The sequence below is a fragment of the Panthera tigris genome, chromosome B1, assembly GCF_018350195.1.
Source record: "Panthera tigris isolate Pti1 chromosome B1, P.tigris_Pti1_mat1.1, whole genome shotgun sequence".
Lineage (NCBI taxonomy): Eukaryota > Metazoa > Chordata > Mammalia > Carnivora > Felidae > Panthera > Panthera tigris.
Genome location: NC_056663.1, coordinates 85,995,861 through 86,008,596, shown reverse-complemented (window position 1 = coordinate 86,008,596; position 12,736 = coordinate 85,995,861). Strand labels below are relative to the sequence as shown.

The 12,736-nt window shown below is 46.1% G+C and overlaps 1 protein-coding gene across 2 annotated transcripts in view; it reads right to left on the bottom strand.

The window, feature by feature from the left end:
• Positions 1-12,736, bottom strand: part of MAML3 (mastermind like transcriptional coactivator 3) — a 412,351-nt gene that overhangs the window by 4,691 nt on the left and 394,924 nt on the right. The window contains exons 3-4 of one of the 2 annotated variants that reach the window (XM_042983864.1): positions 8,003-8,248; positions 3,862-3,946 (exon numbers count right to left, since the gene is read on the bottom strand). In XM_042983864.1, coding sequence (XP_042839798.1) covers positions 3,862-3,946; positions 8,003-8,248 — 331 coding nt within the window. The remainder of the gene's footprint in view (positions 1-3,861; positions 3,947-8,002; positions 8,249-12,736) is intronic. The other variant, XM_042983865.1, reaches the window with a different exon arrangement.

Sequence of the window (12,736 nt, the reverse complement as noted above, 5' to 3'; positions counted from 1 at the left end):
AGAACCCCAGTCAATGCTGTAAAGGGCTAGGAGGTGCACAAAAATGAGTTTTTCCTATGTCCCAGCTAATGACTGAGTCTCTAAGACCAAGAAAAATAGTTTTTTTTTTTTTCTCCTGGACATTTAAAAAAGATGCAGCCTGGGGGCCAATCAATATTATAAGCAAATGTGATACTACTTGCAACTGGGATGAGATGGGATGAAAAGCCAGACGAGAACAGTCTAACCTTGTTAAGCTTGGCACCTTGGCAGATAAGTGTGTTTCTGTCTTCCTGATGGGGTTATTGATTTCTGGGCAGCAACTATGTCTCCATATTTTCTTTCTTTCTTAAAGAAAGAAAATTATGGGAATTTTGATTATGACTTAAGTTTTTGTGGCCTGAGATCAATATCATGCTGCATTGAGAAATGAAATGGTTACTGGGGGGAAACCCGAAAGGGCTGGAGAGATCCCTAGAAATGTTTCGGTTTTCTGTTTTAAGCTTCGTTATATCGAAGTGATTTAAAAAAAAAATCAAAAGTTCCTGTTAAACACTGGATGGTGGTATATATTGTCTGTAATCTTGTTACGAAGTTTTGTGACCTTAACGACTAAATTTGTATCGACTGCATGGCCAATCTGATCAACTGTGGTGAAATGGGTTATTGAGTTGTTTGTAAAAAAAAAAAAAAATTTAAGGAGAAAATATTGCTGACTCGGAGACTGATTGGCTAGACCCAAATTGCATAAACAGACTGATGAGCTGCTGGAAAGAGACAAAAAGACTTCCATTTTTTTTTTTTTTTTTTTTTTTTTTGGCCATTTTTGTTGTATGTTTATAATGGATATGTTGAGGGACTGGATATGGTCTGGGCTACTTTTGTGAATGACAAGTAGGTTCCTTTCTTTAGAGGACAGAAATGCTGCAATACCTTTTAAGAGGTATTAAAGCATTAATCCGAGCCAACCTTTATCTTTAGTACAAAGTGACTGTGCTATCTAGGTGTAACTCTAATGAAAAAAAAAAGGCATTTTAAAACCAGCAATCAGCTCCGTATTTTCATCCTAGGTACAAAGAAACAAACCCTTTTTCTTAATCTAGTTTTATGCCTTCAGTAATTTTATTTATTTATTTATTTAGAAAGCTTATTTATTTATTTTGAGAGAGAGAGAGAGAAAGAGAGAGCACAGGGGAGGGGCAGAGAGAAGGACAGAATCCCAAGCAGGCTCTGCACCGCCAGTGAGGAGCTTGATGCGGGGCTCGAACTCACAAACCGTGAGATCGTGACCTGAGCCGAGATCAAGAGTCGGAAGCTTAACCGAGCCACCCAGGTGCCTGACCTTCAATAATTTTAAATATATATAGAAAAAAATGCAAATGTGTCCAAATAATTACCTTGTCTTTATCTGATTACTATATCGGTTAAATAATAGACTAATTTTCCTCTTCTTCTTCTTTTATTTTTGTCTAAAACTGGTATTATTGTGGGACACTGTACTCAAGTTAATTTTCTTATCCACTGGTTAACATCACCATGTGAAAATCTTCCATATTCAAATAGAGATCACATGCAATTTTTTCTTAAAAGGGTCTGTTTTCTCTTTTTACTCACAGGAAGCCTATATTTGTGAAAAATAAGCATTTCTCCATAGGCATGCAACATTGCCCAGAGGCACCATACTCAGTAAGAGAAAGATAGTCATTAAACCTTTGAAATGTGTAGTGGGGGAGTGTGCGTACGTTCCCAAGAAAGTGATTCCTAACGAAACTCTCCAAGGACAGTATTTCTTATCTATACCAATTTGCTATTTTCCTAGATACACACTATTATGATATCTAGGGTGTTAGTAAAATAAAATAGAGAAGAGAGTGAAAAAAGAAAAAAAGTGCATCATTTAGCTCAGGGACCGCACCATGGGCCTGGGTGTTCAACTTAAGTACAGCTAAATTTCCAGGTTGATTACCTGTGGGGTGGAGTTTTAGAAAAGTTCAAAGAGTAGAACTTTTAACCTGGACCCAAGGCATACAGAATAACTCCTAATACAGAGGAAGCATTAAATGTTGGTGGGTCCCTTTATTCCAAAAGATAATAAATGAATTACGAACCTAGAAAATGCAAGGGCCACTATGCTGGGTTTATAAGATTTTGTATTTTTAATTAGTTCTTGATATAAATCACCAGTTCGTAAAGTGCGGCCCGTGGGCCAGCAGCAGCAGCAAGGACTCCTGGAAGCTTGTTAGAAGTGCAAATTCTCTGGCCCGACTTCAGACCTCTGGAATCAGAGACTCTGGGGGTGGGGCCAGGCCATGTGTGCTTTTACAGGCTCCGCTGGTGATTCTGATGCAGCTAACGTTTGAGAACTACTTGTAGGAACCTAGGAAGGCTCTGTGTCTGCAGCAAAAATTATGCGTGTAACGGTGACCATTTCCACACCCCCTCTACCCATGACCAAGTGAGAAACAGAATTCTTCAAAGAATATCGGCACTGATTTAACACACATAACACCTGTGCACAGCTTCATTCCTTTTGTCCTCCCCTGGGTCAAGCCCAAAGGGGTCTGATACATGTGTTCCAGGGGTGGAAGGGAGTGGTCGCTACTCAGGCCACTGCCTTTCCACAGGCAATCTTCACTGAGATCTGGCCGTGAACACCAGTGGCTTTCAGACTCTTTAAACCACTACTCAGAGCGTGTGATCCAGTATATACACATACTGGTCTACAACAGAAACAAAAGTTTCCCTTATTATGATACACTCTCATCAGTTTTCTATTATATTCCTTTTAAAAAAATGTTGGTTGGGACCCATTATCTTTACAACCTACTTGTGTGTTGCAACCCAAAGATTGAACAATGCTACCCGAGATCATGAATTTTTCACCCCCTGTGAATTTTTCACAGTCTACGAGAAGCGTAGCACTTGCGACATGGCCACACAAAGTCTGTATTCGTTTATATATATGCGTATTTATATGCAAGGGGCCCCATAGCTTCTGGCAGATTCTTGAAGCGACCGACGACCGGTAACACTTGAGAAATTAGGACCCAGGATCTAGGTCCCATGAAAAGGGCAGAGGATGGGAATTGGGGTTTCTGCTACTAGGCGACCCCTCTAGCTCCCTGAAAATTCCTGTGATGAGACTGGGATGGTTGTCAGGCTGATCCTCTACCCCATACAAGACCCTCAGGGGTGCTCTCTATTGGAGATGGAAGGGATCGATATTTGAGTGGACTTTATACTTCATAAAGGAATGATAACACTGAGCACACAATATGCCCCTTGCTACTGGGTCATGAGTCATCAGGGTTTCTGCAAAGGGCAGCAGGATCAAGACAGTCCAGCCAAACTCAAGCCGCTTTGCTCTTCTAGATTCAGCAGAGATCGGTGGTTGCTGCAAGCCAGATTCTTCCCAAGTGGATGTTTGAAGTGGGGGCTGTGGCCAGCTGACATGCTGGGATTAGCGAGAAGGATGTGGCACAGGACTGTTCCTCCCATGCTCCCTGAGATGACGATCCAGACAAAGACAAGGCTGATGGTGGACTAGCCAGGCACCAGTAGGTCCCCGTTGGCTGTTAAACTATTGAAATACTTGTGTATCGTTGGTAAAGAACAGTTACCCCAGCCCTGCCCCCCACAGCCACTCTGACCCCTGCCGGGGCCAACCAGGGCCTCTCTGTGACGCAGCCACCAAAAGGTTAATGCCTGCCACAGCAGAGGGCTCCAAAAATGCATTCTGACTGACTGGAACCCTCAGTTTTAACATATTTTTAATATTACCTGAACCCAAACACAGCACAGAAGGCAATGTCACTGGCTACATGCTCACTCACGCTTCACGGCTGGAAGGTATAAAACGGAAGAGGTGTGCACTGGCCTCACCTTGAAACTGATTGACCTGCTGCACTGGGTATGGATTCCGTTGCTGTTGGAGGTGCTGGCGGGGTAAATGTGATTGCTGCAGCTGCTAGAACGACAGGACAAGGACAGGGAGGTGACATGGGGAGAGACGATTAAATATTGTGGCGGTTTTGAGGAAGGCAGTTTTTTCAAAAACTAAACTTTGTGTTGAGGAATCAGGTGCATCCAGGCAAGTGTGCAAAGCATGGGTCTGATGGATTTTCACAAAATGAACACATCCTGTAGCAACATAACCAGCATCTAGATCAAGGAACCGAGCACCGCTAGCACTCCCCTCATGCCCCTTTCCAGTCACGACCCACCGCAGGGACCCACTTCACCTGACCAGGGAGCCACCTAACAGTGCAGACTAGTGACATCTGCTTTTGTGCTTCGTATAAGTGGATTCATACAACGTATTGGTGTCTGGCTTCTTGCATTCATCATTATATTCATGAGGTTCATCCGTGTTGATGCGTGTAGTTGTGGCCTGTTCACTGTCACTGTTGAGTAGTATTCCTTCCTATGAACGCATACACCATGGCTTACTTATTTACCTATTCTGCTCGTGACGGGCATTTAGAGTGGTTCCTGTCTCGGGCTGTCACAAATACTGCTGCTATGCACATCCTTGCACGTACCTTTCGGTGACTATCTGGCATATCTGATGTGTAGACTTGCTGGCTCACAAGGAGTGCGTATCGAGGGAGCCAGTCTTGGCCTTGACTTTCCAACATCAGCTTGCACGTCTTCCTTAGCACTGTGGGACCCAGCTCAAGGGACGAGCAACTGATTTTTAATGACCTAAATAGCAGCTTCCGGTATAGGAAGATGGGATTCTCAGGGGCTATAAAAAAGGCTAATCTTATTCCCACCAGGCCACACTGCCTGTAAAATACATCTCCGCAAGTAAAATATACAGCGTTTAGTGCCTTAAGGAAACCGCGTGGGACTCCACATGTACCAGGAGCCAGAGGCTTGTGATTTTTGTCTTTCTTCTTCCACTCGTGGGGATTTTGCGCTGCCGGAGCTGTTACCAATCTACTGGAAAGGCTATTATGATCATTACCATGCTGTATGTGAAAAGGGAAAGAAAATAAGGGTGAGGTGGAAAGAGCAGAGAAAGGGGTTTTAGTTCCCAGTCTGCCGTCAAGTAGCTGCGTGACCTTCGCCATGTCATTTAACCTCCTTCTGCAGCTGCTGAATATTCATTGAGCACCTTTCATCCGCAAGGGCTTATAAAGAACGTAGACCAAGGGCCCTGCTCTTTAAAGTGTTCATTATAAAAATAACACACATTGGTCAATTCTTAACACATGTGTTTATTTCTATTTTTTTCTTCTTTGTTTTTGTTTCTGGGCAGCTCTATAATTTTCTTTCTCTTTCTTTTTTTTCTTTTCTTTTCTTTTTCTCCACAAGGCCAGCCAGCACTCTGGCAACCAAAGAAAAAAAGGCTCTGCCCTGTTCACCTCATCCTGGGGTGCTTACCATAGTGTTTTGCACAAAGTGTTGAAATTAATTAATTGTATAGATAAAGTATAGACAAGAAACCATGCTAATCTTTTAGGCAGCAATATAAGGGCATTATTGAGTAAGCTTCTCCTCAGCCAAACTTCTCATATTATGTAAGAACTTAAGTGTCCACACTGACTGGGCAGAAGCCCTGGGGTGCCCTGTGGTCAGCTGGGGCTGGGGGCCTCCTGTTCCAGTCCTGGGGCTGTGCCTCTCTGGCTCTGCGATCTCTGATACTTCACATGAGCTCCCTGGCCTCCAGTTTCTTCATAGGTAAAATAAAAAAGCCTCCGTGATCACCAATATTTCTTTCCAGTCTAAAATTCTGGGTTCGGTTGAACCTTTGTGAATAGATGTGAAGTGCCGTGCTCCAAGTAAGGCATTACGTGTCAACTCACACCTGCCTTCAGCCGGCTCTGTCCTGATTTCTAAAGCCACCGGAGTTATTGTAAAGTTCCCAAAGACAGGCAAGATCCCAAATCCTTCTGTTCTCCCTCCCAAGTCCTTTCAGGAAATCCCAGGACCTCCAATACGCTGCTTTCAAAACTGCTATTACTAGGCACTTTCACCGCTGCTGCAGAGACCAAGAACATCAGCTCAGCATTGATAGGGCAACATTTGTTCTCAAAACACAAAGGCTGACAACCCACCACACGTAGACCCCCCAAGAGCCTGCACGGACAAGCTCCGTCTCTGGGCACGGGCAGGCTGCTGCACTGAGTTGTTTCTGAGCAGGCCCTCAGTTTCGCTTCTGGGCTAGTCCCACTGATGGCTGGCAGTCGTGGCCCCAGCTCTGACATCACAGTCCGTGACACCAGGATCACGTGACAGGTCACCACATACGCGTGTACAGTTGCCGAAGGATTTTCCACACATTACTCTATGTCGTCCTTAAAACGGTTATCGGAGGAAGGCTGGGAAATTATTAAACGTAACCTGGCAGATGAAGAGAGTGGGGGAAGAGGTTTTTCCAGAATCAGACCACAAGCAAAAGGTGGGACACATCCGGAGGCTGAGTAAAATTCTTTCCTTGGTCCCTCTTCATTTCTTGGTGCCCACAACCTGCTAAGGAATGATACCATTTCCCCATCTTTTCCAAGGCGCCCTGGATCTCTCTGTGTGTCGGCTCCTTGTCTGGGCACCCTCCTGGGGCAGCTCTCCCTCCACTCTTGTGCTTCCCTCCTTGTCCCCTGGGGTTTGGCTGCCCTCGCTGAGTGGGGACAGCCCTGGCTAGCACAACTGCGTTTGCCTGGTTACCCAGGCTCCTATTTGCGCCTTGGTCACAGCACACACATCAGAGGCCATCGCTCACAGTATCAGGCACACCTGAAGTTTCCCGGGATTGGCCAAGGAGAGGATTTACAAAGCCCAGCTTCCCCTCGGCGGCTTCATTTATCACTGCCTGAGAGATATTAGCACGGTTCCTTGTCACACACCTTATGCAGGGTGAGAGGGATAGAGGTTTGTTTGTACAAGAGGTGCCAGGCGGCTGACTGACCTTGGTAGAAAGGGAGATAATTACACAGCTGCTCAGGAACAAAAGCAGAGAAGGGAACATAAGCGAACTGTGTTCAACAGTACAATTTTTCTATTTGGGAGATGGCTGCTCTTAGTAGGGACCTCAACATGCCTGTGTCCCACGTGGTATCTTGTAAATATGGGGTGGAGGAAGCTTGATAAGTTTCCAGAATTCTGATTATATTAGGAACCTTCTAGGAGGGGAACTGTAGGGCAGAGCTTTGTTGGGCTTTAAGCCTTGGAAGACAACCTCACGCCTACCTCCTATAAGAGAGAGAGAGAGAGAGATGCCCTGTGCAGACTCCCACAGGAGCCACGTAGGGATCTCTTGTGGAAGGCCTCACGCCTTTCCTGGGATAATAATCCTGGATCAGGCATGGGCATCTTGAAAAACAAAACACATTGAAACCTACAGAAGCGGCTCTCAGGGAAGGCTTTCTTTCGGAGCTGGAGGAATTCTATGGCGAGGGTGGACAAAGATGCCTACGGTAAGATTTATTCGTGTTAGGCCTTCCTTTAACTCAAAGATTTCTTGAGCTGTTTTAAAGCTGTTGGGAATTTTCTTAAGTTTGCACCCTTTCTGTGACCCCGGGTTCAGGTTTCCAGGTAGTTCTGTAGGCCCTATTATTCTGCTATTGTTCCTGTCCCATTGTTCATGACCAATTCTGCAGAATTCTCCTCAATCCCTCCTCCTGACATTTTCCTTCAAGAAACAAAGTTCTCTGAGTTATTTTCTTTTTTTCTTCATGCTGGAAATATTAGCCTCTATGAAGAATGTGAGGCAGCCTCCCTACCCCCATACTGATTGCGCAGACCCTTGTGCCAGAAACCAGAAGAAAAGAAGGCAGGCTTGAATCGAAGAAATGTCTCTGGCAAACAGGCCTTCAAACTGGTGGCAGAAGCCTGTCTTTTAAGAACAAACTAATTCATTCTAAGAAAAAGCCGAACTAATGGAAAGGTCCAAATTCTGCAGATTCTTCGGCGATCTGGGGAATGCTAGACTGTGAATCTCTTGACAAAGGACACGAACTGGAGCTCTCTCGCAGACACAGGGCACTGAATAAATGCCTGCTGAATGAATGAATCATGTTACCTGCTCGGCTAGAATCTGCTGCTGCTGCTGCTGCTGCCTTTGCTCCCGCAGGAACTGTTGCTTCTGCTGCTCCATCAACTGGGCCCGCTGATCAATGAGCATCTGTTTCATGAGGGCTGCCTGGGGCTGGCCGCCTAGGAAGCCAGGGCCCGCGGGACTGGCTCCGGAGACCATGCCGCCCGAGCCTGGGGGCACGGAGGACTGCATGGGGCCTGTGGTCCGGGGAAGTCCAACTGGGTGCTGTTCCTGGGAGGAGAAGAAGAGAAGAGAATGCAGAGGTTTCATATTTGAGAGGAAGCATGGGGGCAGGGGCCCCAGCTTGCGGGCCTGCGGGGTCCTGAGTGGCACGCATTCTATTCCCATAAAACCCACCCAGTGGTCCTCAAATCTGGCCTTACCACCGTGGAGCTGGAGAGATACAAGGGAACGGTAATGGAGCACGGCTCTGGGAAATCTGACAGCAAAGGCCAGTCTGTTTTGGATGAGACTGATGACGGGACAAAGGCTGGATGTTCAGCTAACATTCTGCGTTCCTCCAAAGGAAAGGGAAGAAGCCTTCAGGCTGGGATCACCTTAAGTCTGGAAGAGACAGCGTGCCCCTACCTCTTAATCTTTACTGCCTATTTGGCCTAAATGGACTTCTTCTTAGCTAGTAGGAGAGACATTTACAGAAGAATTCTGGAATTTATCAATCAGTAGATTTACTAATTAATGGAATTCCAATTAATTGTGACATTTGAAAGCTTTGCTGTATGTAAAAACAAAATTCCTGCTGGTGGGGTCGTTGATGGTGAGAGCTGGGAATGCGTTGCACTGAACAAAGATACGTAATCTCCTGACATCTTTAATATACTTTTTTAAAGTTTACTTATTTTGAGAGAGATATAGAGCACGTGAGCAGGGAGGGGCAGAGAGAGAGGGAGAGAGAGAGAGAGAATCCCAAACAGGCACCGATGTGGGGCTCAAACCCACGAACCGTGAGATCATGACCTGAGCCAAAGTCAAAAGCCAGTCGTTTAACCGACGGAACCACCCAGGCGCCCCCGACATCTTTAAAAATAGGGCTGAGCCTCCTGTGTCTGGGACAATTTATAATGTGTGGGTTGATTTGGGTCTTCTGATTCTACAGTTGTCTCAGTCAAATGATGGCAACTTTTAAGGACTGGTTCTTAAGGAGTAGGGAGTAAAGTGGTAGAGACCTACTCACAGAGTCAAGTGACTACTTGGAAAATGTGCTCACAGGGAAAGCCTGTAACAGCCAGTGTTCACCGGGGAAAATGTGGTATGTGACCATAAAATTCAGCTTCTAGATAGTTCCTTTCTTATTCGTCTACCAAGCAAGTGTTGTCTGAATATTCTGCCTTTTAATTCATTCACATTTCAAGTAATTCATCTGAACACAGAGGATCGGATGTCTGAGATGAACACAGATTAAATGGGCACACACGTAAGGACGTATCCATAGTGTGAGGTACCATCATGTCACCAAAATAATACAAAATGAATATGAATAAGTCTAAAGTTATTTAAATATTTTTGTATCCAAGCAAACTGGATTTTAATATTTTTTCCTACTTCTGCCCTGCTACCTCTTTGGTATGGATACAGTCAATCATGCTGGCACTGTCCTCTCAAAACATGAGTTTGATCCCTGGCTCTCCTAGAGACAAAGTCCTGGACCTTATTCCCCACAGCCTGGGTTTGTGTACCTTCCCTCTGCTGTGTGATGCTCAGCCGTTGGTGCTTTTCTTCCCAGCCTAAACTGGGTCTTCAGCTACTCTTCTTTCCTCCCTCCACCCACACAAACACAACAAAACAAGCAAAGCAGACAAAAACCTACTTCTCTTGCCCTGGAAACAAGAGGCCGAGAAGTCCCGGATAGTTAGTACAGTAGCCCAGGTCACACTTAGCAAATGGAAGAATTGGAAACAGCAGAACTGGAACGCTGATCTTGAGTTGAAATTTAGTATTCCTTCTGCTAGCACGGGCCTTTACCAGACTGTGGGGCCGTGGTGCTAAGTATACACCTGAGAATCGCTTGTAGACTAAATACATAGCCTGTCTTCCACGAGTGTCCTGGGTTCTATTTTTCAAACAGAAGTGTTATTGCAAAACCCTTTTTGTCTTTGTGTATTTCCTCTACAGACGATTATCAGGTAGAGAGCCGTGAAATATCTATGTTAAAAAGAACTTATAGGGGCGCCTGGGTGGCTCAGTCGGTTAAGCACCTGACTTCAGCTCAGGTCGTGATCTTGCGGTCCGTGAGTTCGAGCCCCGCGTTGGGCTCTGTGATGACAGCTCAGAGCCTGGAGCCTGTTTCAGATTCTGTGTCTCCCTCTCTCTCTGGCCCTCCCCCATTCCTGCTCTGTCTCTCCCTGTCTCAAAAATAAACAAACATTAAAAAAAAAAAATTTATAAAAAAAAAAACAAAAAAAAAAAACAAAACGAACTTATACTCCCAAAGGCCAGGAGCCTTTATGCTACCAAAAAGTTTACTTTAGGCCCAAGCCCCACAGGCATCACAATGTTTCAGAGTCTCCCCTTTTCCCTCAATAATTGCTGCCTGTTTCCAAGCCCTTCTTTCCAATGGGATAAAGCTGCTTCTTGCCACCTTTAGGAACAAATGGCTGATTGACTTAACACTTTAACAAACAAATTCACACTGAAGTATAAACAGTTAACCAATCAAAAAAAAATACAGGTACACCGTTTTGTTTTTTTTTTTCCTGTGTATTTCAGTATATTTGACACTTTCCAGTTTTTTCTTAAAATTTTTTAAGTTTATTTGAGAGCGGGGGAGAGAGAGAGAGAGAGCGCGAGCATGCGTGGGGGAGGGGCAGAGAGAGAGAGGGAGAGAGAATATCCCAAGCAGGCTCTGCACTGCCAGTGCAGGCCCCACTCGGAGCTCAGTCTCACAAAGGACAAGACCATGACCTGAGCCAAAATCAAGAGTCGGTTGTTTGAGTGACTGAGCCACTCAGGCACCCTAATATTTTCCAGTTTTGATAAGGAGGAGAGGAGAAAGAAAATGAGACCCAAGGGAAGATAAAGTTTGCTTCATCTAGTTTTATGAGGGCTGGTCTGGGCTGGCCCAGGCTGGCCCTGTTTATCTTTGGGCAGTTTTGAGATATTCTGGTCCTGTGTGACCAGCCCTGCCTAGCTGGGGCGCATGCCCAGAAGTGGTAAGTAGTAACCATTGCTTTCCCAGCCTTTTCTCCACCCTGGAAAGAAAGGGAGAGGCAAATGAAGTGACGATGTTGCTATATCCAACCACTTTTGGCCCTTGTCTTCCTGGGGCAAAAAGAAATACTTCAGAAGCATAGTGTGGGGAGGGGGTGGGGGATGGGACTTTCCCAAAGAGATAGTTAGGTTATTACTTCCCAGGATTATGTATTTCTCCAAATGACCCCCCCCCCCCCAAAGGTTTTGCCTCCGGGTTTCCTGCTGAAGATCTGAAGACCTAGGGGGCAGGAGGGCTATGTGCATTTTTAAGGGCTTGTCTTCCATATGAAACATCCCTGAATCTAGGTTGATACACCTTGAGTACTTTCCCAACAAGCTCTCCTGCATTCAGCAGCAGGTGAGTGACACCACAGGCCCCACCTCAAGCGTGTCTTCCAAAGTGCAAAGCCCTCCAAGTGACTTGCCTTACAAATGGAGCTGGCTGGCCATTAACTGTTTCATATTACATGGCAGCTTTTAACCTCCAGTCTAAGAGAGCTTAATGAGCAATCGCTTGTCGAATTTCAGGATTTCAAGCCACCGCTCTTGTTTCTAAGGAGGACACACACTGTGTGTGCAATTAGAGAAAACCAGGCTGAGCTTTCGTCAGAGAAATGTAATGCCTTGAAGCCAAATGATGCAGTATTTTTAGTTTTAATTACTGGCTCGTTCTCCACCCCACCCCCTGCCCAGCGACCTCCCTTGCCTTCTACCAAGAATCTTAACTCACTAGCTTCCCCTAAGAAATCCAACTGGTTTCATAGATCTTCATTACTCCCCAAACCTTCCCACTCTTCAGTAAAATAAAGGGAGGGGGGAAAAATCAAAACGAGTGAACCCATTTTACATAGCTCCTTCCTCGGGGAAAAGATCTTAGCAATTTTCTAAGGGCTGGAGAGAGGTAGGAGGTGTAAAAAAACACCCTACCTCCTCCAAAGAGGCAGTTTTCTACTTCAAAAAACAGCTGTGGTAAAAATATCTCCCAAGAGCAGCCAGCTGTTTATTTATAAATCTGTGCGTAGCCAGCTTTATTTCTCTTAAGTGTTTTCAAGAACAAGCGTAGTGTTTGGGTGAGAGGGGCCGGGATTTCTGGCGGCGACCCAGGAGCGCCGGTTCCGGGGAGGGGGCTCACAAAAGGCTGAAGGTGAGGCCCCGGGGAGCTGGGACCTGGGGGAGAACTGGCTGGAGGACGCCCGGGGCTTCAGCCTTTTCCCGGAGGTGGAGGAACAAGGAGCAGCTGCTGTTCTCCCCCTGCCCCAGCAGATGGTGGTGTCAGCCCGGCGCTCCGGATTGCAGCGCCAGCTCCGCCCGCGCCCCCCCCCCCCCCCCGCAGATGGCTTAATCATGACTCCTGTTCCTCCCCCCCCCCCACCCCGCCCCCCGCCCCGCGCGTCTGGGCGGACGCTGCGAACGTGGAGCCAGGCAGTCAAGTGTTACTGCGTACAGCAGGTAGCCTGGCAACTGAGAGCATAATACCGAGCAGATGGTGTTCGCACGGCGTGATGGACATCA